The 21,255-nt window shown below is 36.0% G+C and overlaps 3 protein-coding genes and 2 long non-coding RNA genes across 10 annotated transcripts in view; 2 read left to right on the top strand and 3 right to left on the bottom strand.

Moving 5' to 3' along the window:
- The window catches only part of LOC119084094 (dynein heavy chain 5, axonemal), a 73,687-nt gene that overhangs the window by 29,764 nt on the left and 22,668 nt on the right, over window positions 1-21,255 (top strand). Inside the window, exons 23-32 of the mRNA XM_037193933.1 lie at window positions 294-466; window positions 519-583; window positions 801-891; window positions 956-1,166; window positions 1,228-1,258; window positions 19,960-20,123; window positions 20,183-20,598; window positions 20,652-20,779; window positions 20,945-21,124; window positions 21,179-21,232. Of these exons, the coding sequence (XP_037049828.1) occupies window positions 294-466; window positions 519-583; window positions 801-891; window positions 956-1,166; window positions 1,228-1,258; window positions 19,960-20,123; window positions 20,183-20,598; window positions 20,652-20,779; window positions 20,945-21,124; window positions 21,179-21,232 (1,513 nt within the window). The remainder of the gene's footprint in view (window positions 1-293; window positions 467-518; window positions 584-800; window positions 892-955; window positions 1,167-1,227; window positions 1,259-19,959; window positions 20,124-20,182; window positions 20,599-20,651; window positions 20,780-20,944; window positions 21,125-21,178; window positions 21,233-21,255) is intronic.
- LOC119084102 (protein app1-like) lies at window positions 1,732-2,604 on the bottom strand. 3 transcript variants are annotated; one of them, XM_037193953.1, is made up of 2 exons: window positions 2,481-2,604; window positions 1,732-2,408 (listed from the first exon to the last, which is right to left on the bottom strand). In XM_037193953.1, exons 1-2 carry the CDS (start codon window positions 2,536-2,538, stop codon window positions 1,831-1,833), a joined length of 636 nt encoding a protein of 211 aa, XP_037049848.1. In that variant the 5' UTR covers window positions 2,539-2,604; the 3' UTR covers window positions 1,732-1,830. The 3 variants fall into 3 exon arrangements, with proteins under 3 accessions (XP_037049848.1, XP_037049849.1, XP_037049850.1); XM_037193954.1 differs by having other exon boundaries at window positions 1,732-2,393; XM_037193955.1 differs by having other exon boundaries at window positions 1,732-2,375.
- LOC119084108 lies at window positions 6,388-18,271 on the bottom strand. The gene is made up of 3 exons (XR_005089002.1): window positions 18,261-18,271; window positions 11,257-11,259; window positions 6,388-6,417 (listed from the first exon to the last, which is right to left on the bottom strand). It is a non-coding gene; the product is annotated as an uncharacterized LOC119084108 (long non-coding RNA).
- LOC119084107 lies at window positions 6,871-17,026 on the top strand. Of its 3 annotated transcripts, XR_005088999.1 has the most exons (5): window positions 12,740-12,788; window positions 12,840-12,924; window positions 14,931-14,932; window positions 16,747-16,827; window positions 16,888-17,026. It is a non-coding gene; the product is annotated as an uncharacterized LOC119084107 (long non-coding RNA). The 3 variants fall into 3 exon arrangements; XR_005089001.1 differs by lacking the exons at window positions 12,740-12,788; window positions 12,840-12,924; window positions 14,931-14,932 and adding exons at window positions 6,871-6,982; window positions 12,795-12,814 and having other exon boundaries at window positions 16,780-16,827; XR_005089000.1 differs by lacking the exons at window positions 12,740-12,788; window positions 14,931-14,932; window positions 16,747-16,827 and adding exons at window positions 6,879-6,982; window positions 12,795-12,814 and having other exon boundaries at window positions 12,867-13,007; window positions 16,888-16,978.
- Window positions 6,889-17,198, bottom strand: LOC119084104 (ice-structuring glycoprotein-like). 2 transcript variants are annotated; one of them, XR_005088998.1, is made up of 2 exons: window positions 17,100-17,198; window positions 6,889-7,009 (listed from the first exon to the last, which is right to left on the bottom strand). XR_005088998.1 is itself a non-coding variant. In XM_037193958.1 (2 exons), exons 1-2 carry the CDS (start codon window positions 17,155-17,157, stop codon window positions 16,733-16,735), a joined length of 351 nt encoding a protein of 116 aa, XP_037049853.1. In that variant the 5' UTR covers window positions 17,158-17,198; the 3' UTR covers window positions 16,689-16,732. The 2 variants fall into 2 exon arrangements, 1 of the variants encoding a protein (XP_037049853.1); XM_037193958.1 differs by lacking the exon at window positions 6,889-7,009 and adding an exon at window positions 16,689-17,025.

Genomic DNA, 21,255 nt, shown 5'->3' with positions numbered 1-21,255 from the left:
AGTTGGAAGATTATTCATTAGCTGGTGACACATCGGGCTTAGAAACGATTCAATTGAAACACAAGATTTAGATACCCTATTGACCCTGAGTCATGTTGTATGATGTCACAGACTAATCCATCTGGTCGTAATGGGAGTCCATTAATAAGTCATGTTCGTTTAAAACAACTCGATGGATCTGTGAGTAACATACCGGGACACAGCTGTCCTCACGGTTATTTTTGAGCCCATGTGTCCCTGCAATCCGACCGAATCAGCTGAACGAATTTTATTATTTTCTCTCTGATTTGTAGGTCCGAATGGGTATCCGTTCAGCGCTTGATTTCGAATGGCTGAAGCAATGTCGGTTTTACTTCAAAGAGGATTTGGACAAGACTCTGGTATCAATCACCGACGTCAATTTCATTTATCAAAACGAATACCTGGGATGTACTGATCGACTGGTTATAACTCCGTTGACTGATAGGTTTGCTATTACGCACTGGCATTAGACTCAATTTTACGATGTTGAATTTCAGATGTTACATAACATTGGCACAGGCACTCACATTGAGTATGGGTGGTAGTCCTTGTGGTCCTGCAGGTACTTAGATGTAGTTTTGCTCGGCGCTTAAGTTTGTTAAATGGAAAATGATTTTTTTCTGAATAATTGAGCTGGAAATGGATCACTGACCTCTATTGCACCTAATAATTTTCAGTTGAACAAAGTTAACCGCCGAGAAAAAGTGCCCATAGAGCAAAAGTACCTCTATGGGTTTCAATTGAATTGCAAGACTCCAATGACCTTGAGTTCTGTTTAGGTACCGGTAAAACGGAAACCGTAAAAGATATGGGAAAAACGTTGGCAAAGTATGTTGTCGTTTTCAACTGTTCGGATCAAATGGATTACAGGTTTGTCATCTGTGGTAAATTAAAAAGAAAATCTGTTTCTAAATCTATGCCGATTGTGTTACAGAGGTCTCGGTCGAATCTACAAAGGATTAGCACAATCGGGCACTTGGGGTTGTTTTGACGAATTCAATCGAATCGAATTGCCAGTGTTATCAGTAGCCGCGCAACAAGTTGCCGTAGTTCTTACGGCTCGTAAAGAGAAGAAGAAGAATTTCATATTTACCGATGGCGATCACATTGATTTGAATCCGGAATTTGGAATTTTCATCACTATGGTTAGTAATTTTGTGTGGTTGGGGTTTTCATTCCAAATATCAATTCGATCCTTTCCTCTAGAATCCTGGATATGCTGGTCGCAAAGAATTACGTAAGTTCTCCATTTCATGTTGCTTAATTTCGATTTTTAAAAGTCAATTTATTGGAAACAGTAGTGTTCTAGTTCGAATTTCGAACAGCTCTCAAAAATGGCTGTCAAAAACAAAACTGGAACAAAACAACGACAGACAGAGCAAAATTTTTCTTTTAGTCATAGACAGTAGTTCGAAATTCGAACTGGAACACTCTATGACCGTATATCCATATCTTCGTGCAATTTGGTATTTTTATAAGAAAAATCAGACTTGACTTGCCTCAGTTAGTTACCAAGTGTCTTAGAAGTAGACAGTTGTGTGAAGTACCCACATATTTCATATTCAGGATGGCTAAGAATGTTCTCCGATTTCTAATATCTATGGACTTATTAAAACCTAGCGTTTTGATGTCCTTTTTACCATCGTTAAACGTCACTATGACGATGACCGATAAATAAAATAAATAAGTTTATCCTTTTTCATTCTCGCTTATTTATTTTAATAAAACTAAACAGGTGATAAACCGTAGTTTACAAAGGCATAAATATTCTTCACTCGTTTGGCGAGGATAGAGTTGTTGGAGCAGTGCTTACTTACCGGGAGTAGCCGGATTTGCTGGGTTAGCTGGAAGAGCCGGAACGGCTGGGAGGGCTACTTGAGCAGATCTTTTAACTTTCGGTGCAGGAACAGCTGGGTTGGCAGGAACAGCTGGATTTGCAGGAACGGCTGGGAGGGCTACTTGAGCAGATCTTTTAACTTTCGGTGCAGGAACAGCTGGGTTGGCAGGAACAGCTGGATTTGCGGGAACAGCTGGATTTGCAGGAACGGCTGGGAGGGCTACTTGAGCAGATCTTTTAACTTTCGGTGCAGGAACAGCTGGGTTGGCAGGAACAGCTGGGTTGGCAGGAACAGCTGGGTTGGCAGGAACAGCTGGATTTGCAGGAACGGCTGGGAGAGCTACTTGAGCAGATCTTTTAACTTTCGGTGCTGGAACAGCTGGGTTGGCAGGAACAGCTGGATTTGCGGGAATTTCCGGATTTGCAGGAACGGCTGGGAGAGCTACTTGAGCAGATCGTTTAACTTTTGCTGCAGGTGCTGCAGTGGCTGGAGTTGCTGCGGTGGCTGGAGTTGCTGCAGTGGCTGGAGTTGCTGCAGTGGCTGGTGCAGCTATTCAAAATCATCGTTGAAATAATTACATTTTTTTGGTTTGAACGAATTCGAAAAAAAACTCAGACTTACCATGGACCACAGATACCAAAAGTATCACGGCAGCGAACATCATTATTGTTGAATTCATTTTTAAGAGCTTTGGAGTTTGATTCTCTTTTCACACTTTGTCGGTTCACAGTTAACAAATTACTTAAAGTTTAGCATCTCTGCAGCCAGCTTTTATACAAAATATAACTCTGTTTTAGGCTAGAAATTAGTAAACAATTTTAAATAAAAAGAAAAATTTACATCGCGGACCGCTTAACTTTTCAACAACAACAACACATTTGTCACGGTTCTTTAGCATGTGTCGTGAAATGATACATTTTCCAATTGTGTCATCAACAAAAATTATTTATGAGCCGGGGAAAGAATGGATGTTGTTTTAGAAAAATTTATTGTTTACTAAGTGAATCAACATTTATAGACATTTTATCACTTATGCAATGGACTATGCTAATATATGTCTTTTTATCACATTTGTTTTTGCATAAATTTGTTTAAAGTTGCGCGTGTCAAATGGTCTGTCTGACGGAAAATTTTGAAACCATAAAAAATTCTATTACCAAAATATTTGATTTCCCAATGATTGCCCAATGTTCTCCTCGTCAATGAATTTCACATACTAACTTCCGGTAGAGTGCATCTCATGCCACTTGTTGTTTTTTTTCGCTAATATGTAGCTTAGCTTTACGTGATTAGGTAATGTGAATGCAAAATTATATTTACATTCATTTTCCTTGCCGTAGTTATTATAAATAACTATTATTCGCTTCCTCTGCGGGACGAAAGAAAAAATTTAAACCCACGGAGCGAAAGTGGCAGAAATGTAAGTGTTGATTCGTGGAGAACTTGTCCAAGAGTTTTAGAAGCAGATAATGATTGAACAAATGATTTTCTTACAAAAGAACAATAGTTTTATTGGAGTAAATTCGAATGTTACAGTCTCTGGTGAAAATCGCAAAAGAATGAAATTCATAAAATTATTCGGAATGAAAAGCTCCTTCGATCGTAGATTGTTTGAATTAACGTAAAGCTTCTTTGATTTATCCAAATTTCTAACAGAACTCGTAGAAAAGTGCTTTTTGAACCAGAACATCTGTATTATTGCCCATATTACGGTGTACTTACGTAGAGTGTATGATGCAATCATGATCAAATTCTTAAATAAAACATGTTTGCTTCATTTCTGTTATGGCTTTTGTGCAAAGATTTTTCTATTTCATTTCTTAAATTAATCCTAAATTTGTATCTGTATATGACACAAATTCCAGCCATGGAGTGGCTTCTATTCTTAACAAAAATTACCCTATTCTATTTGTCCAGAACCATGTAAACTGGCCTGATTCAGGAGAAACAGTGGAAACACTTAACTAGCCTTTTGCTTTTCATTCGAAAGAAGATAATAAACTTCATCCAACACTTGGGAGCTGAATTTCATCGTTGAATGTCGATGAAATTCTCTTGCCAAAATCGGAAATAAATTGCTTTGCATGAGAACCGCACGGACCTAACGTTTCAAAACCTAAAGAAACAAAAAAAATTCTGGCCAATCATAGTTCGATCATATTGATAAGTGAGTCAAATGAATTTTTGTTAATGTGTGTGCTTCGTTTTTTGAATTTTGATACAACCCAACGGAATTGATTGCACAGATTAACTAACTAACAAAATCGTGTGAATTATAACAGAACCGACACGACACTAAATTTTTCTATTTACACTGTGAATGATTCAAAATTTCTATGGTCAAATTAACTGAAAAAATTACGAATTTTATTTAAAATAAATTTGTCATAAGTTTATTTTTCTCAGTATGTTAAGTCTATGTGGTACCTACATCTTTTTTTTAACTTATTTTGTAACTCGCTTCGCTCTGGCTGCTAACTTATCACTTGTTTTAATTTTGACAAATGTGTTGTTGCTATTATTGAAAATTAAAAAGGACACAATTAAATAATTTTTGTAAAATTGTTCAATTTTGCAGCACAAAACAGAGTTTGTGTAAGAGATGGCTGCAGCGATGCCAAACTTTTGTTTAGTAATTTTATACCAGTGAAGCGAGAAAGTGTGAAATGGAATTCCAAAGCTATTAACAATTCAACAGTAATATATTCGCTACCATGATACTAATGGTATGTGTAGTTCATGCGGTAAGACCGAGCTTTTCGAATTTGATCGAACCAAATAAATCTAATTGTAATAATGAATAATCTAATTGAACAATCAATTGAATTGAATCATTAAACGATGATTTTGAATAGCTGAAACTCCAGCTACATCTGCAACTCAAGCTACATCTGCCACTCCAGCAAAACTTGCAGCAAAAGTTAAAAGATCTGCTCAAGTGCCCACTGCTGCGACTCCGGCAGCTACTGCAATAGGAAATCTGCTCTAGTAGACACTGTTGCGACTTCGGCTTCGTCATAAGAGTGAAGAATATTTATGCCTTTGTAAACTACGTTTTTTCACCTATTTAGTTTTGTTAACGAAAAAGATTACCAAACTTTATTTTATTTATTGATCTTCGTCATAGCGAAGTCTAACGATTGTAAGAAGGAGATCAATCGAATATTTATATTAAACACGTCCATACTGCGTCACCCATACTCTACATATCAGTTGATTGACACCCATGTTGGTAAGAACATAAATCGGAAATATTGAAAAATTCTGTCACTTAAACAAGAGAGACAGGAAACGACCTTTTTGAGTGTACCCCGATTCACAAATGATCTAATGTAGTGTTCTGTTGAACTCAGAGTCTTCTAAATACTTAGTTGCTTAACGTTCATACGCAGTACTTTCTTTTTTTTATTTGTGTAATTCTTACACACAATGATCAATCTATAGATTGGTGCGCGAGCTGGCAACTGCTGGGACACTTGGTACTTTGTATTTTAATAAAACTTGACAGACATTTCCGGGAAGTGCCCTGTATATTTCATACTCAGGCCGGCTTAAAGTGTTCTCCGATTTCTTATATCTATGGCCTTTATGAGAGCTTAGGATTTTGCTGAGAAAGATGTACCAGTAGTTATTTCTCTCATTGCTTCTGTTGTGATTGAAGAGCTCTTTACTTTGAAAAAATATCCTGTAGGATGTGGCAGGCAGAAAGATGATAATTTGGCGACTGTGACGTCGCTTCGACAGAATAGAGGGAACATCCAAGGTAAATATAGTGAGGAGGTAATGTCATTCAGACGCGCGGCCTAGCACATTAGTTCGATGCCAAAGACATCTTTTTTTTAAATGGTTGACTACGATTTACTTGTATTTCACAAAAATATTTTCGCTATCTCACAACAGATGGCCCGACATTCTATTCCCTTTTTTGCTTTCAACGAAGGGATGAGATTGCGTTTGTATCGAACTTTCGTGCCACCGCACATCTGGTTCGGTTATATAGGTCATTACCTCTTCACTATATTTACCTTGGGAACATCTCGGCAATTTCTATAGAACGACTGAAATGTCAGAAACGACGTCCCAGTCGCCAGATTATCATCTCTCTGGAGTGCTAATCGTTTTTCACAGAAGTGTTGAATAAATTTGTTAATTCAAAATTTCCGAAAACATTTAAGTGTGTCAGTGTAGAACGATAAGGAAAATGGGAAATATGAAAAATGTGGCAGTACATGGCAGCTCTCTTAGTAATCGCACACATATTGTTTACGAAATTAGGAGGCCAAAATTTTTTGCAAATTTCATTATTGTAGAAGTGTATGAGTACAGTGTGATGAAAGTTACAAGAGGACACTATCCGATTTTCGCCCTCATAATTGCTAGATTGCTAGAGAGCTGCCTTGGGTAGTATACAAAAAATCGAACTCGTATGGAAAAATCATAGTAACCGCGAAAATTGTGTCTTTTCGCATACTATTTCGAGACTTTTAATAATGAAATCGAGGGCAACATCACTGAAATACAGTTTCTGTGTATCAGCAATTGTGGTACCACCGTGCATCTTAGAGGTTAATTTAATGCTCATATTCGTTAAATGGATACTCTCTTCAATTGAAGGATACTCTCCTAATATCTATTAACTGGTTCCACTCCTTTAGGTATTTTTTTTTATTACTAACATGTGTGTCAAACAACCTATAAGTAAAGTATGTGTGACGCAGTTAAGTCGGATTTAAAGTAAACAAAAATAGTTGTTTCGGCGATAGATATCCTTCTTCATCGTTAAAAAACGTTCCTACGACGATAATCGCTAAATAAAATTAAAAAATTTAAGTTCAACTTTGTCCTTCTCTTTTATTTATTAATAAAGCCAAACAAGTGAGTAAGCGTAGTTTATAAAGGCATAAATATTCTTCACTCTTGTGGCAAAGCTGGAGATGCAGGATTTTCTTATAGTCCTCACAATCCAGGAGTAGCTGGATTTGCAGGAACTTCCGGAATCGTAGGAACTTCTGGAATTGTAGGAACAGCAGGAGCGGCTGGGGGAGCTACTTGAGCAGATCTTTTAACTTTCGCTGCAGGTGTCGCCGGAGTTGCTGCGGTGGCTGGAGTTGCAGGAGTGGCTGGTGTTGCTGCAGTGGCTGGAGTTGCAGCTATTCAAAATCATCGTTGACATAATTCAATTTCTTTGGTTTCAACGAATTTGAAAAAAAACTCAGACTTACCATGAACCACAGATACCAAAAGTATCACAGCAGCGAATATCATTATTGTTGAATTCATTTTTAAGAGCTTTGGAGTTTGATTCTCTTTTCACACTTTGTCGTTTCACAGTTAACAAATTTCTTAAAATTTGGCATCTCTGCAGCTACCTTTTATACAAAATATAAATCTATTTTGTGCTGGAGAATTAGTAAACAATTTTACAAAAATGAATTTACATTGCGGGAATATTCAAAAACATCAACTCATTTGTCATGGTTCTTTGGCATGTAACGTGAATTGATACATTTTCCAGTTGTCTCATCAACAAAAATTATTTATGAGCTGGGGATATTTTGCTAAGAATGGATGTTGTTTTAGAAAAATTGATTGTTTGCTAAGTGAATCAGCATTTATAGCCATTTTATAAATTGTGCAATGGACTATGCTAATATATCACATTTGTCTTTGCATAATTTTGTTTAACATTGCAAAGAAAGATGCGCGTGGTCTAATGGTTGGACGAAAAATTTCGAAACTAGAAAAGGTTCGATTACCAAAATATTAGATTTTCGTCCATTATCCACCAAAATTCCGCATAAGGTATTAAGTTGGAAACACCCCGTTCACCCAATGTCCACCTCGTCAATGAATTTTACGTTATAGCTTCCGGTAATAGTATTTTATATGCTGATGGCATCGAAAGTAGTGCTTGACGCATGTAGCATGTAAACTGCACTTTACGCTACTTTTGTACTACAATACCTTTCGTAATTTCTTGTAAATTATTGTTTTGGCTTGTATAAATACGTCATTTGCCGCTTCTGAATGTGAATGTGTGTGCTCGTCATATTTATCATCATATGAAAGTCATTTCAGTCGTTCCAGCTGTGCATCCACTCGTTTCACAAATACTCACACTCGGATACATATTCACTCACTTTAGTGCAATCTAGAGCACTGTGCCGGCCGGCCCGAACGAAGAGCCCGTTTAGAATGACAAAAGACATATAGTGTACAGAATTCAACTTTCTATTGATCTTTTGCTAATTCCACGATCACGATCACATTGAACGTTATAGGTCGAATGGTCGATCTTAGAAACAGCCTATTCACTAATAAAACATTTCATACAAGTAAGACAGAAGAGAAGCTGTCTGCCAGCCATTTGATGCATACATGACGTATGTTCTGTTATCAGTGAACAAGCAATGCAACCATGACTTATTAAAACAAGTATGTAACGTACTATTGTTTTGATTCGTTCACTCAGAAAACAATAAGTTTTTCTGTATACGTGAGAGTGTATTGGTGAGCTATGATATGAATCGGTCGGTAGGGAAAGTAAACGGTCGAGAAGGAAAGTAACGGTTGGGAAGGAAAGCACCTACACACTCTCACTATTACAGAAAAATATCTTTCAAAATACCCCAATACACACTCGATGTGTGTTTTCGCTTGGGCTTCGCCCGCGCGTGCACACACATCTTGTGTGTATTGGGGTATGTTGAAATATACTATTAATTTACTACAGTTCGTTTTTTTTATTTCGGAACACATTTGAGATATTTTAGAGTTTTAAAAGTCATCGATTTCATGGCATCGGCCTATAACAGAAGATGCGTCCGTTTCACACTTTCTCGCAGGCGCACTTTTTATTTTGAATTTGAATTTTTCGTCATTTTAATTTTTTTGTTGTTTTGCTACGCAAAGTGTTTAATTTCCGGTTTTAATATTTTATTTTATAATTTGGAGGTTCGATACTCTAATTTGAGACTGTGCGAATAACAGAATTAATATAAATAACTTATTTTGAAGTTTTATCAGATTTTTGTCGTAAATTTTTCATAGATGAATAGTATTAGTATAGTTCTTCGGTAACGCGTAACATTTATTGACATTTTCAAGGTTATACACACGTTACAAGGCAGCGTCAATGTATAGAAGCACGACCAACCTTTACCCTACTGATTTTTCAGATTTGGTAATTCAAAGAATTTACGACACATTTGTCGATTCAATACTAAGAACACACATTCTTATTCTACGGACTATAAAGGACCGTTCAGTGTGTGTGGCTTCTATTGAGACCATTTATAGAAGAAAATCAAAGCCTAGCTTAGAAGTTTCTTGAATTAAATTTATTTATTTATAAGAATTAAATTGCCGTAAGTTTATCAATGGCGGTAAACTCTGACATTTGTTTCAACTAAAACTAAAATCATTTTAGACGAAGAGGAAAGTCTTATTAGAATAATTTAGATGCTAATACTTTGGAATATCGCATAAAAAAATCTTCGTAAAGGTTAATACAAACATTCGAAAATTTTCTGACGAAATGCCTAAAGCTGGGTTATGAAACAAAAGCTCTAGATTCATCGAAATTCAAAGGAAAAGGAAGAGCCAATATGCCGTAATTTGTAAGAAAAAACATGTGTAAAAGAGACAAAAAGAACTGTTCGAAGTTTTATGAAGTACTTTATGAAGTTCCAATATTCAGCTCAAATTAGAAAAAAAGTTTTCATTCAGGCGGAAAAAAACTTCACATTCATTCACCAGGTAGAGAGCCAAAACAACAACTTTTTTCTCTCACCTTTTTTTCTACTTTTCGTTACAGTGGCATCACTTTTCGTTTCCAGTGACATCAATTTTCGTACCCACTCATGTCATTTTCGGACGTTTTCACCACCTGGGTCAAAAACAAAACTTTTCATACCTAGGACCAAAAAAGTGCGACTTCATCGCACTTTTTCTCCGTCTGATAATATATTATTTCAACACAAAACATGTTTTCCACACAGAACATGTTTTTCCATGTGAAACACATTTCTTATCTGAACCATGTTTCCCATTCGAATCATGTTTTCTATCTGAAATATGTTTCCCATCAGAAGCATGTTTCGAATCTGAAAAATGTTTGACATTTTAAACATGTTTTCCATTTGGAACATGTTACTTATCTGAAACATGTTCCTTATCTGAAACATGTTCCTTATCTGAAACATGTTCCTTATCTGAAACATGTTCCTTATCTGAAACATGTTTCTTATCTTAAACATGTTCTTATCTTAAACATGTTCTTATCTGAAACATGTTCCTTATCTGAAACATGTTCCTTATCTGAAACATGTTCCTTATCTGAAACATGTTCCTTATCTGAAACATGTTCTTATCTTAAACATGTTCCTTGCCTGAAACATGTTCCTTATCTAAAACATGTTCTTATCTGAAACATGTTCCTTATCTGAAACATGTTCCTTATCTGAAACATGTTCCTTATCTGAAACATGTTCTTATCTTAAACATGTTCCTTGCCTGAAACATGTTCCTTATCTGAAACATGTTCCTTATCTGAAACATGTTCCTTATCTGAAACATGTTCCTTATCTGAAACATGTTTCTTATCTTAAACATGTTCTTATCTTAAACATGTTCCTTATCTGAAACATGTTCCTTATCTGAAACATGTTCCTTATCTATGTTCCTTATCTGAAACATGTTCCTTATCTGAAACATGTTCCTTATCTGAAACATGTTCTTATCTTAAACATGTTCCTTGCCTGAAACATGTTCCTTATCTAAAACATGTTCTTATCTGAAACACGTTTTCTACCTAAAATATTTTTCTATTGGAAATATGTTTACTATCAGAAAAATGTTTTCCGTTTGAAACATGTTCTCCATTTGGAACATGTTTTCAATTTGAAACATTCTTTCCATCTGAAATTTGTTTAATATCTGAAATATGTTTCCTATGTGAAACATGTTTTCTATCTGAAATATGTTTCCCATCTGAAATATGCTTTCCATCTGAAGCATGCTATCCATGCGAAACATATTTTCCATGCAAAAAAATATCTTCTAAAAACAACGAATACACTATCTTTAGTCGTATTGTTAACGATAATAAACAAACCACTGTTGCTACTTTCATCTACAACTGATTATAAAATTAACTGACTTTCCCTGTTTACATGGACCAGACTGTCAAACAGCTGAATCGAAATAGTCCACAAAATTGAAAGTCGCGCGGCCACTATACCAAAAAATTAAAAGTCGGCAACTATACGACAAAAATCTGATAAAACTTTTAAAAAAAGTTACTTATTTCTATTGATTCTTTTATTTTCCCGGACGTAAATTACAGTATTGAGCCTCCAAATTATAAAATAAAATAATAAAACCTAAAATTGAACACTTTCTGGAGCAAAACAACGAAAAATTGAAAAAGATGAAAAATTCAAATTCAAAATAAAAAGTGCGCCTGAGAAAAAGGCTGAAACGGACGCATTTTTGCTATTTGACATTAATGACTTTAGAAACTCTAAAAAATCTTACGGTGTTCGAATTTAGTTTGAACACACTGTACTAATTCCTTGCAAAATATTCACAGTTTAATCACAGTTATTTATACAACCGAGTGATAAATGTTTTTTTATCTATCTAGAACGATAATCTCGAGCTTATCTCCCTAGGGAGGTTTTACTTATCTCGATATATCTTTTCTCGACAGATAAAACATGGTATGTACCTATTGCCAGACTGTTATTTTGACGTGTAGGCATTATTGCCCACGCCTTCGGCAATAATGTCCTACACGCCAAAATAACAGTCTTGGCAACAGGTACATAATATATATTAGGCACTAGATGTGAAGATTGTCACTAGAGGCCGTAGGCGGTGTGCATTTAAAGTTAGGCATGTTCGATAATTCATTCGATTGATTAAATATCGATTATTTCCCTGGAATCGATTATCGATATTTTCAAAAAATCAATATCAATCGAATGTTTTATCGATAATCGATAAATATCGACTGAAAATCGATATATATCGACTGATAATCGGCAAATATAGACTGATAATTCGATTTTCAGAGGATATTTGTTGATTATCAGTCGATATTTATCGATTATCGATAAAACATTCGATTGATATAGTATCGAATATTTGGAAATTTTATCATCGATTGATGATATTTTTCAGTGAACATGCCTATTTAAAGTCTCCTACTTTTCGTCGCTTGTTGCGAAAATAGTAATTTTGTCACCTTATATAAAACTTCGGATGTCTTTCCTTTGTTGTGAAAACTGGTGTCTTAATCTCGTGAGAAAAATAGGAAAGTACATATTCTCGGGTGGCTTGTGGCCACAAAACGCCCTCGAATTAAAATTTTCAACTTCTTTTTTCCCAGGTTAACAAATAACTATTTTAGCTGCGATCTCTCGAACACAACATCTTTTACAAGTGCTTTTCGTGTAAAAACAACAAAAACAAATGGAACTTGCGTCTTTTTGTGCGAAGTGCTTTATACATTTCATATTCAGGACGGCTAAGTGTGTTCTGCGATTTCTGCATGATAATGGATAATGGATGTTTAAAACCTTAGGGCTTTGCCTATATAAATAAATGCTGAAAAGGCTTTGATGTCCTTTTTACCATCGTTGAGCGTCACTATGGCGATGACCGATCAATTAAATAAACTTTGTTAACTTTTTTCGTTCTCGTTTATTTATTTTAATAAAACTAAACAGGTGAAAAACCGTAGTTTACAAAGTCATAAATATTCTTCACTCTTTTGGCGAGGCTAGAGTTGTCGCAACAGTGCTTACTTAAGCAAATTTCCTTATACTCCGGGAGTAGCCGGATTTGCAGGAAGAGCTGGACTCACTGGAAGAGCAGGAAGGGCTGGTAGAGCTACTTGAGCAGATCTTTTAACTTTTGCTGCAGGTGCAGCGGTCGCTGGAGTTGCAGGAGTTGCTGCAGTGGCCGGATTTGCAGGAACAGCTGGATTTGCCGGAAGAGCAGGAAGGGCTGGGAGAGCTAATTGAGCAGATCTTTTAACTTTCGGTGCAGGAACAGCTGGGTTGGCAGGAACAGCTGGATTTGCGGGATTTGCAGGAACGGCTGGGAGAGCTACTTGAGCAGATCTTTTCACTTTCGCTGCAGGTGCTGCAGTGGCTGGAGTTGCTGCAGTGGCTGGAGTTGCTGCGGTGGCTGGTGCAGCTGTTCAAAATCATCGTTGAAATAATTAAAGTTCTTTGGTTTGAACGAATTAAAAAAAAAACTTACCATGGACCACAGATCCGAAAAGTATCACGGCAGCGAACATCATTATTGTTGAATTCATTTTTACGAGCTTTGGAGTTTGATTATCTTTTCACACTTTATCGTTTCACAGTTAACAAATTACTTAAAGTTTGGCATCTCTGCAGCCAGCTTTTATACAAAATATAACTCTATTTTGTGTTGCATAATTAGTAAACAATTTTACAAAAATGAATTTACATTGCGGCAATATTCAAAAACATCAACACATTTGTCATGGTTCTTTAGCATGTAACGTGAAATGATACATTTTCCAGTTGTGTCATCAACAAAAATTATTTATGAGCTGGGGATATTTTGCTAAGAATCGATGTTGTTTTAGAAAAATTTATTGTTTACTAAGTGAATCAACATTTATAGCCATTAAGTTTATCAATTATGCATTTATGCCAAGTTGTGAGTCCATTTAATCCATTAAATCCATTTAATCTAATTTTTTTAGTTTTACCGAAATAATTAGGCCACCCACCTAAAAAATTTGTAAACTAATTACGAAAATTAGATTCGCACGATCCACAGGGCGTTTAAGTACTCGTGAGACATGGAAATTTTTTTTTTTGTAAAGATGGTATTAAATTTATTTAATCCATTTAATCCATTTTACACAAAAACTTCTAAAAGTGGAATTTTATGCTTTTTAACGTTCTAGTATGACTTGTAGTACGTGGTTCGATCAAAATCAACCATTTTTAAGACTTTTTCATGTGTCGGGGCCGAAAATGAGGGAGTTTCGAAATTTTTCTTGGGTTTTCGACCCCTTACATGAAAATTTTTTTGAGTATCTGTTTTGGACGATTGATTTTAGGCACTTTCGCATGTACAACTCGCGAAATTGCCTAAAAACAATCGTCCAAAACAGATACACAAATAACTATTAAAGTATTTGGTAAAATGAACTTTTTTCCTATTTAATCCATTTAATCCAATTTTTATTCCATTTAATCCAATTTTTATTCCATTTAATCCATTAAATCCATTTAATGTAAAAGTGACTCACCTCTCGATTTATGCAATGGACTATGCTAATATGCCTTTTTCTTACATTTGCTTTTGCATAAATTTGTTTAACGTTGCGCGTGTAAAACCATCAGACGGAAAATTTTGAAACCGAAAATATCTTACATTACTAAAATATTTGATTTGCGCCCATTTGCCACACAAGTTCCACATAATGTATTAAGTTCGTCAATGAATTTAACATGCTTAAGATAAAGTGAATTTTACGGCAATTTTTGTGACAGTGAAAATGTACTGAAATGTAATATAAACTTTGCACATGTGTCCAAATGTTTATTTTGACGCGTTGGTGATTGTGATCCTTAGCCGAAGGCGAAAAAATTAGCTTTACTAATAGTAAATTACTAAATTGGCGACTATTTTTCCAATTGCCCTATGGCACCTAAAAGCTGAAAGCGGCACTGTACTGTGATATCGACTGCGATTTTGTTGTTTTTTTGAATTTTTTTTTGTTCGTTTTCATTTAACTGTAATTGGACGGTTTTTCTTTTAATTTACTTTTTGATAATTCACGTCGTAAGTGCGGTCGAAATTCAAAATGGAAAGTGCGGAGGTCTTTCTAACGTAGCGTCATTTTCATACAATGAAGCGTTGAAATGGACTTTTCGGTTCACTTTTTCATCGAATCCTTCACTTAAAATTCAAATTTTAGGCACACTTACGGCGTCAATTTCGTTCCACTGTTGCTGTTTTAACTATTTGTTTGTATGTATGTATCGTCTGTCTGTATAAGATCAACGATAAAAGATGTGAACAAACTCAACAAACTCTCTCAAAAAATCGAATTAGGGTTTAAAATAAGTTTAAGAAACTCTGCCTCTTCATAAGACTAAAAGTGAACATACTCACGAATCGTAAACAAGTAGCAGAGTTTACAAACGTCTCTACAACCTTAATAAATGTAGTTTGATTGCTAGAGAGGGTATTGAATGTACTATTTCATACCTAGGACACAAAAGTGCGACTTCGTTCGGGAAAAACTGACATTTCTTAATGAAAAATCATGGCAAAATAGGTCGTATTTCAGTTGTCAGATGCACAAAATACTATTCGTACCACGGACTAAAATTCTGTTTTTGCGCCTTCGGCTCTGTCTGAAAACTTCTCACACGCTAAAAAAGACATTTAGTCCTAGGTACGAAATGTACTATTGTTTTGATTTGTAACAAACTTTTGCAATCTTTAGTATCATTTTATTTGCAACTTTTAACAAAGTTATGCTAAAAATGAAGAATTGAGATGAAAACTCTCATTAGGATAGTATACATGGCATGGTGAAATGGCTATAACTGTTGATTCACTCAGAAAACAATAGCGGTATTTCTTTTGTTTTTTTTTTAGACTCGATATGCCTACGCACGTATATCCAGCATTTCGAGTATATTTGAAAATATTGCGTATATAGCATAGCTTTGAGTGCACTCTAGCAGTTTGTTTGACTAAAATATGTCGAGGTAAAATTTAATTATTTTTCAGGTGACGGTTGTCAAACTTATACAGTTTATACTTAATATACTGGGTATACTTGATTTTACCCAGCATAAATGCTTTATGAGAAAAAAGAAGAAATGGTCCTAATCAATTTTAATTTACTGTGCGAGAAAATAGACATGGTACATTTCACAACAAATACAATCCAATTGTTATTCAATCCACATGCGATTTACACGTTATAATACATGTACATACGTAAATGTCGTAACATTGGTAATGCATGTGGATTGAATAAGGAGAATTGGATTGTAATTGTAACTTCTTATTTTGCTTTGCATGTATCACTAATTCCTTGCAAAATATTCACAGTTTATAGTGGCTTATTATGCATAAAGTTATAGCTCTATGTTTTTATGCATTCGATTGATACATGCTTTTTACAATAGTAATTTCCTCACCTCAGATGCAAATTCGTATTCCTTGCCTTTGCTGTGAAAACTTATGTATTCATATCGGAAAAAAATTCAAAAGTGCATTTTCTCGGGTGTCTTGTGGCCACAAAACACCATCGAAATAAAATTTGTAACTTTTTTTCCTAGGTTAACAAATAACTATTTTAGGCTGTGATCGCTCGAGTTGGGATTTACTATTTTATTTCAGAGGTGAATGCAACGCCTTTCATATGTGCTTTCGTGTGTTCTTCTCCACGAAACAAAAACATCAATTTGTTCCACCACTTTTAAAAACAAAAACAAAGGGGATAATTCGGGGGAGATTGTATAAAACTAATATTTAGTATGGTGTGTAAGGACCTTCAATTTATATGGAACTTACGTCTTTTTCTGCGAAGTGCTTTATATATTTCATATTCAGGACGGCTAAGTGTCTATGTGTCTAAAATCTATGGATTTTTTTAAAACCTTGTGTTGTGATGCCCTTCTTACCATCGTTAAACGTCACTATGACGATGGCCGATAAATAAAACAAATTTTGTTAACCTCTTTCGTTCTCGTTTATTTATTTTAAAAAATCTGAACAGTGGAGAAACTGTAGTTTCTAGAGGCATAAATATTCTTCACTCTTATGGCGATGTTGTCGGGTTGTCGGAACAGTACTTACTTACCGGGAGTAGCCGGATTTGCTGGATTTGCCGGAAGAGCAGGAAGGGCTGGGAGAGCTACTTGAGCAGATCTTTTAACTTTCGCTGCAGGTGCTGCGGTGGCTGGAGTTGCAGCAGTGGCTGGAGTTGCTGCAGTTGCTGGAGTTGCAGGAACAGCTGGATTTGCCGGAAGAGCAGGAAGGGTTGGTAGAGCTATTTGAGCAGATCTTTTAACTTTCGCTGCAGGTGTCGCCGGAGTTGCTGCGGTGGCTGGAGTTGCAGGCGTTGCTGCAGTGGCTGGAGTTGCAGCTATTCAAAATCATCGTTGACATAATTCAATTTCTTTGGTTTGAAGGAATTTGAAAAAAAAAACTCAGACTTACCATGAACCACAGATACCAAAAGTATCACGGCAGCGAGCATCATTATTGTTGAATTCATTTTTAAGAGCTTTGGAGTTTGATTCTCTTTTCACACTTTGTCGTTTCACAGTTAACAAATTACTTAAAGTTTGGCATCTCTGCAGCCAGCTTTTATACAAAATATAAATCTATCTTGTGCTGAAGAATTAGTAAACAATTTTACAAAAATGAATTTACATTGCGGGAATATTCAATAACATCAACACATTTGTCGCGGTTCTTTGGCATGTAACGTGAAATGATACATTTTCCAGTTGTCTCATCAACAAAAATTATTTATGAGCTGGCGATATTTTGCAAGGAATGGATGTTGTTTTAGAAAAATTTATTGTTTGCTTATTGAATCAACATTTATAGCCATTAATTTTATCAATTATGCAATGGACTATGCTAATATGCCTTTTTCGCACATTTGTTTTTGCATATAAATTTGTTTAAGGTTGCGCGTGTCTCATGGTTTGACGGAAAATTTTCAAACCGAAAAAATCTTACATTCCATTTCTATTAGTACATTACGTTCTTGTTTGTAGATTTTTATTTTGGCTAGAGGAATCGACTTTTCCTGTCTTGGCACAAAATAATATATTACGTCCTTGCCTGTAAGTTTGTTGTTTTATCAAGTGTGAGCTTTACGGAACGAGCCGAAGGCGAATGGAGTAATCACACAAGTTAAAAAAATAACTTACAAGCTATTACATGCTTGTGTACGGTAAATGCGTAAGCTTAAACATGTAAAATATCTCGAGTGTAACATGACTAAAGGGTATATCTCTGATATATCAGAAACTACTGAACCCGTCATGAAGTCAATCTGCCATATGGTTCGGACGATATTGTCGAAAAACTGAAAAGCCTCTAGAGAATATGACGAGGAATGCTAACTTGTGAAATATAGGAGATATGCCCTTAGTGATGTTGCCCTCGATATGATACAATCATGACGAAATATATGAGTCAAAGGCACTTATTCGAATGTGTGTGTTCGTATATATCGTCGTTTGAAAGTCATTTTACTCGTTCACAGCTGCGCCTCCACGCGTTCCAACAAATATGCACACTCGGATACATATTCACTCACACTCGTATATCTGGAGCACTGTGCCGGCCGACCAGTCCGAAGACAAAATTTTCAACATTTGCAATGAGAAACGACATACGTACAGAATTCAACTTTCTGTTGATCTTTTACTAATTCCACGATCACATTGACCATTTAGTTCGAATTGTCCATCTTAAAAAACAAGCAATGTAATCATGACTCACTTATTAGACCAAGTATGTAGCGTACTATTGTTGTGATTAGTAACAAACCGTTGCAATCATTAGTAATCATTATATTTGCAACTTTTAACAAATTTATGCTAAAAATAAAGAATTGAGATGAAAAGTCTCATTAGCATATTATGGAATGTTGAAATGGTTTTAATTCGGAAAACAATAAAATAAGTTTTAATTTACCAATAATTCCTAGTAAAATATTCATAGTTTATAGTAGTTTTTTGTATCAATCATGCTTTTTAACAACGCAGATGAGAAAATAGTAATTCTCTCACCTCAGATAAAACTTCGGATGTCTTGCCTTTGTTGTAAAAGTTAGTTTTTGAAGTAACGAATTTCTTACACAGATTTTCGTTTCCAATCGAATGGGCTAACTGAAAATCTCGAACAACGCAAAGCGAGAAGATTGACACAAGCACCTGAACTAATGTAAGAGGACCTTAAATTTATACGTCACCTACGCCGTTTCGAAATTATATTTTAACTCTCTTCGCTCTAGTAACGAACAACGCTCTTGTTTTAATTTTCCATTTTTCCAGTTTTTTTTTTGTAAACAAATAACTATTGTTGAAACGATAACATGTGGATAATATATGTGACAAACGTGTGGATGTTGTTGAACAGTTAAACGGTCGCAATGTAAATTCTTATTTGTAAAACTGTTTACTAATTATGCAACGAAAAAAGAGTTGTAGTTTGTATAAAAGCTGGGTGCAGAGATGCCAAACTTTAAGTAATTTGTTAACTGTGAAACAACAAAGTGTGAAAAGAAAATTAAACTCCCAAGAACTTAGAAATGAATTCAACAATAATGATGTTCGCTGTTGTGATACTTTTGGTATCTGTGGTCCATGGTAAGTCTGATTTTTTTTTTCGAATTCGTTCCAACCAAAGAAATGCAATAATTTCAACGATGATTTTGAATAGCTGCTACTCCAGCCACTGCAGCAACTCCTGCAACTCCAGCCACTCCAGCCACTCCAGCCACTCCTGCAACTCCAGCGACACCTGCAGCAAAAGTTAAAAGATCTGCTCAAGCCACTGCTGCAACGCCGGCAACTCCTGCAACTCCGGCAACTCCTGCAACTCCGGCTGTTCCTGCAAATCCGGCTGTTCCTGCAAATCCGGCTGTTCCAGCTGATCCGGCTACACCCGGTTTGATAGGAATTCTGCTTAAGTAAGCTGCAACTCCGTCAACTGTAGTCTCGCCATAAGTGTGTTCATAACTTTGTAAACTACGTTTTATCACCTGTTTAGTTTTATTAATAAACGAGAAGGAGAAAGTATAAACAATGAAGAAAATCTAATATGATATTCATAGTGTGAAGTCAGTCACACGTGGTTTTTCGCACTAGTGCGATAAAGTACCTTGCAAATCCTTCTGACTCCGAACGGTGTAGCCGTGAAGAATAGAATGCGATTTACGGACGTGTTTTCAAATTTGTAAACTTTGAACTTAGAATTACGATCCACCTACCTAAGTTTGCATGTGCGTGCACCATCATTGATGCGTCGATTTAAATTAATTGCAATTATTTTACAGCGGAAAATCTGAAAATTCAATTTCGAACTGTTGCTATGATGGTCCCTGATCGTCAAATCATTATCCGTGTAAAATTGGCTTCGTGCGGATTTCTCGAGAACATTACTCTAGCACGAAAGTTCTACACCCTGTACAAACTTTGTGAGGAACAATTAACGAAACAGGTTCAGTAAAATGTTTATTACGATCTCAACGGCTATGACATGTTCCACTGATCCATTAGGTTCATTATGACTTCGGTCTTCGAAACATTTTATCAGTTCTACGAACACTGGGAGCATCGAAGCGTCAGAATTGCAAAGACAGTGAAAGTACAATCGTCATGAGAGTTCTGCGCGACATGAATTTGTCGAAACTGATCGACGACGATGAACCACTCTTTATCTCACTTGTTGCTGATCTGTTTCCTAATCAATCCATTGAGAAAACGGTCTATTCCGACCTGGAAACGGCAATTTCACAAAAAGCCGACGAAGCTGGTCTTGTGTACCATCCCCCCTGGGTGCTGAAATTGATTCAACTTTATGAGACGCAAAAAGTTAGACATGGAATTATGACTCTAGGACCATCAGGGGCTGGGAAAACGACTTGCATTCAAACATTGATGAAATCATTGACTCAGATGGGCGATGCGCATAGGTTGGATGTTTTAAAGTTTTGTAAAAGTTGGAAACCTCCAATTTTACTTTTAGGGAAATGAGAATGAATCCAAAAGCGATTACTGCCGCTCAAATGTTTGGGAAGTTAGACGTGGCAACGAACGATTGGACCGATGGAATCTTTTCAGCTCTGTGGCGGAAAACGTTGAAAATGAAAGGTGGTAAGTCGTTCTATGAATGCTTTTTGTCAGTCTTCACAGCAGAACTAGCCCACGCGTTTATATTTTCTTCTCACGCTTTCTTGTGCTTTTCGAGACCGCTTAAGCCTAAGCTTAACTTAAGGGTGCATTGGTCCTATAGCTAAAGTTATCATTTTACCAAATCAGGCGAACACATCTGGCTGGTTCTTGATGGACCTGTCGATAGTATCTGGATAGAAAATCTCAACTCTGTGCTGGACGATAATAAAACGCTAACGCTAGCGAATGGTGATCGTTTGTCGATGTCACCAACTTGTAAAATTATCTTCGAACCGCACAACATTGATAACGCATCCCCAGCTACAGGTAAAGAATCTCTGCTTTCAACCGGAATGATTTCTCAATGCTTCATGCTTTCAGTATCGCGAAACGGTATGGTGTACATGAGCTCATCTGGATTGGACTGGAAGCCTAGTAAGTCTTTGAAATCTTCAATT

This window comes from Bradysia coprophila, unplaced genomic scaffold (assembly GCF_014529535.1).
Source record: "Bradysia coprophila strain Holo2 unplaced genomic scaffold, BU_Bcop_v1 contig_732, whole genome shotgun sequence".
Lineage (NCBI taxonomy): Eukaryota > Metazoa > Arthropoda > Insecta > Diptera > Sciaridae > Bradysia > Bradysia coprophila.
The sequence above is the reverse complement of the archived record's forward strand: the minus strand, read 5'-3'. Positions and strand labels throughout refer to the sequence as shown.

What these genes read in the sequence shown, in the direction of transcription:
- LOC119084102 (XM_037193953.1), bottom strand. Translation starts at nt 2,538, where the DNA reads ATGAATTCAACAATAATGATGTTCGCTGCCGTGATACTTTTGGTATCT. An exon ending in TTTGGTATCTGTGGTCCATG is followed by an intron (nt 2,409 to 2,480) that starts GTAAGTCTGAGT and finishes GATTTTGAATAG; the next exon opens with CTGCACCAGCCACTGCAGCA.
- LOC119084104 (XM_037193958.1), bottom strand. Translation starts at nt 17,157, where the DNA reads ATGAATTCAACAATAATGATGCTCGCTGCCGTGATACTTTTGGTATCT. An exon ending in TTTGGTATCTGTGGTTCATG is followed by an intron (nt 17,026 to 17,099) that starts GTAAGTCTGAGT and finishes GATTTTGAATAG; the next exon opens with CTGCAACTCCAGCCACTGCA.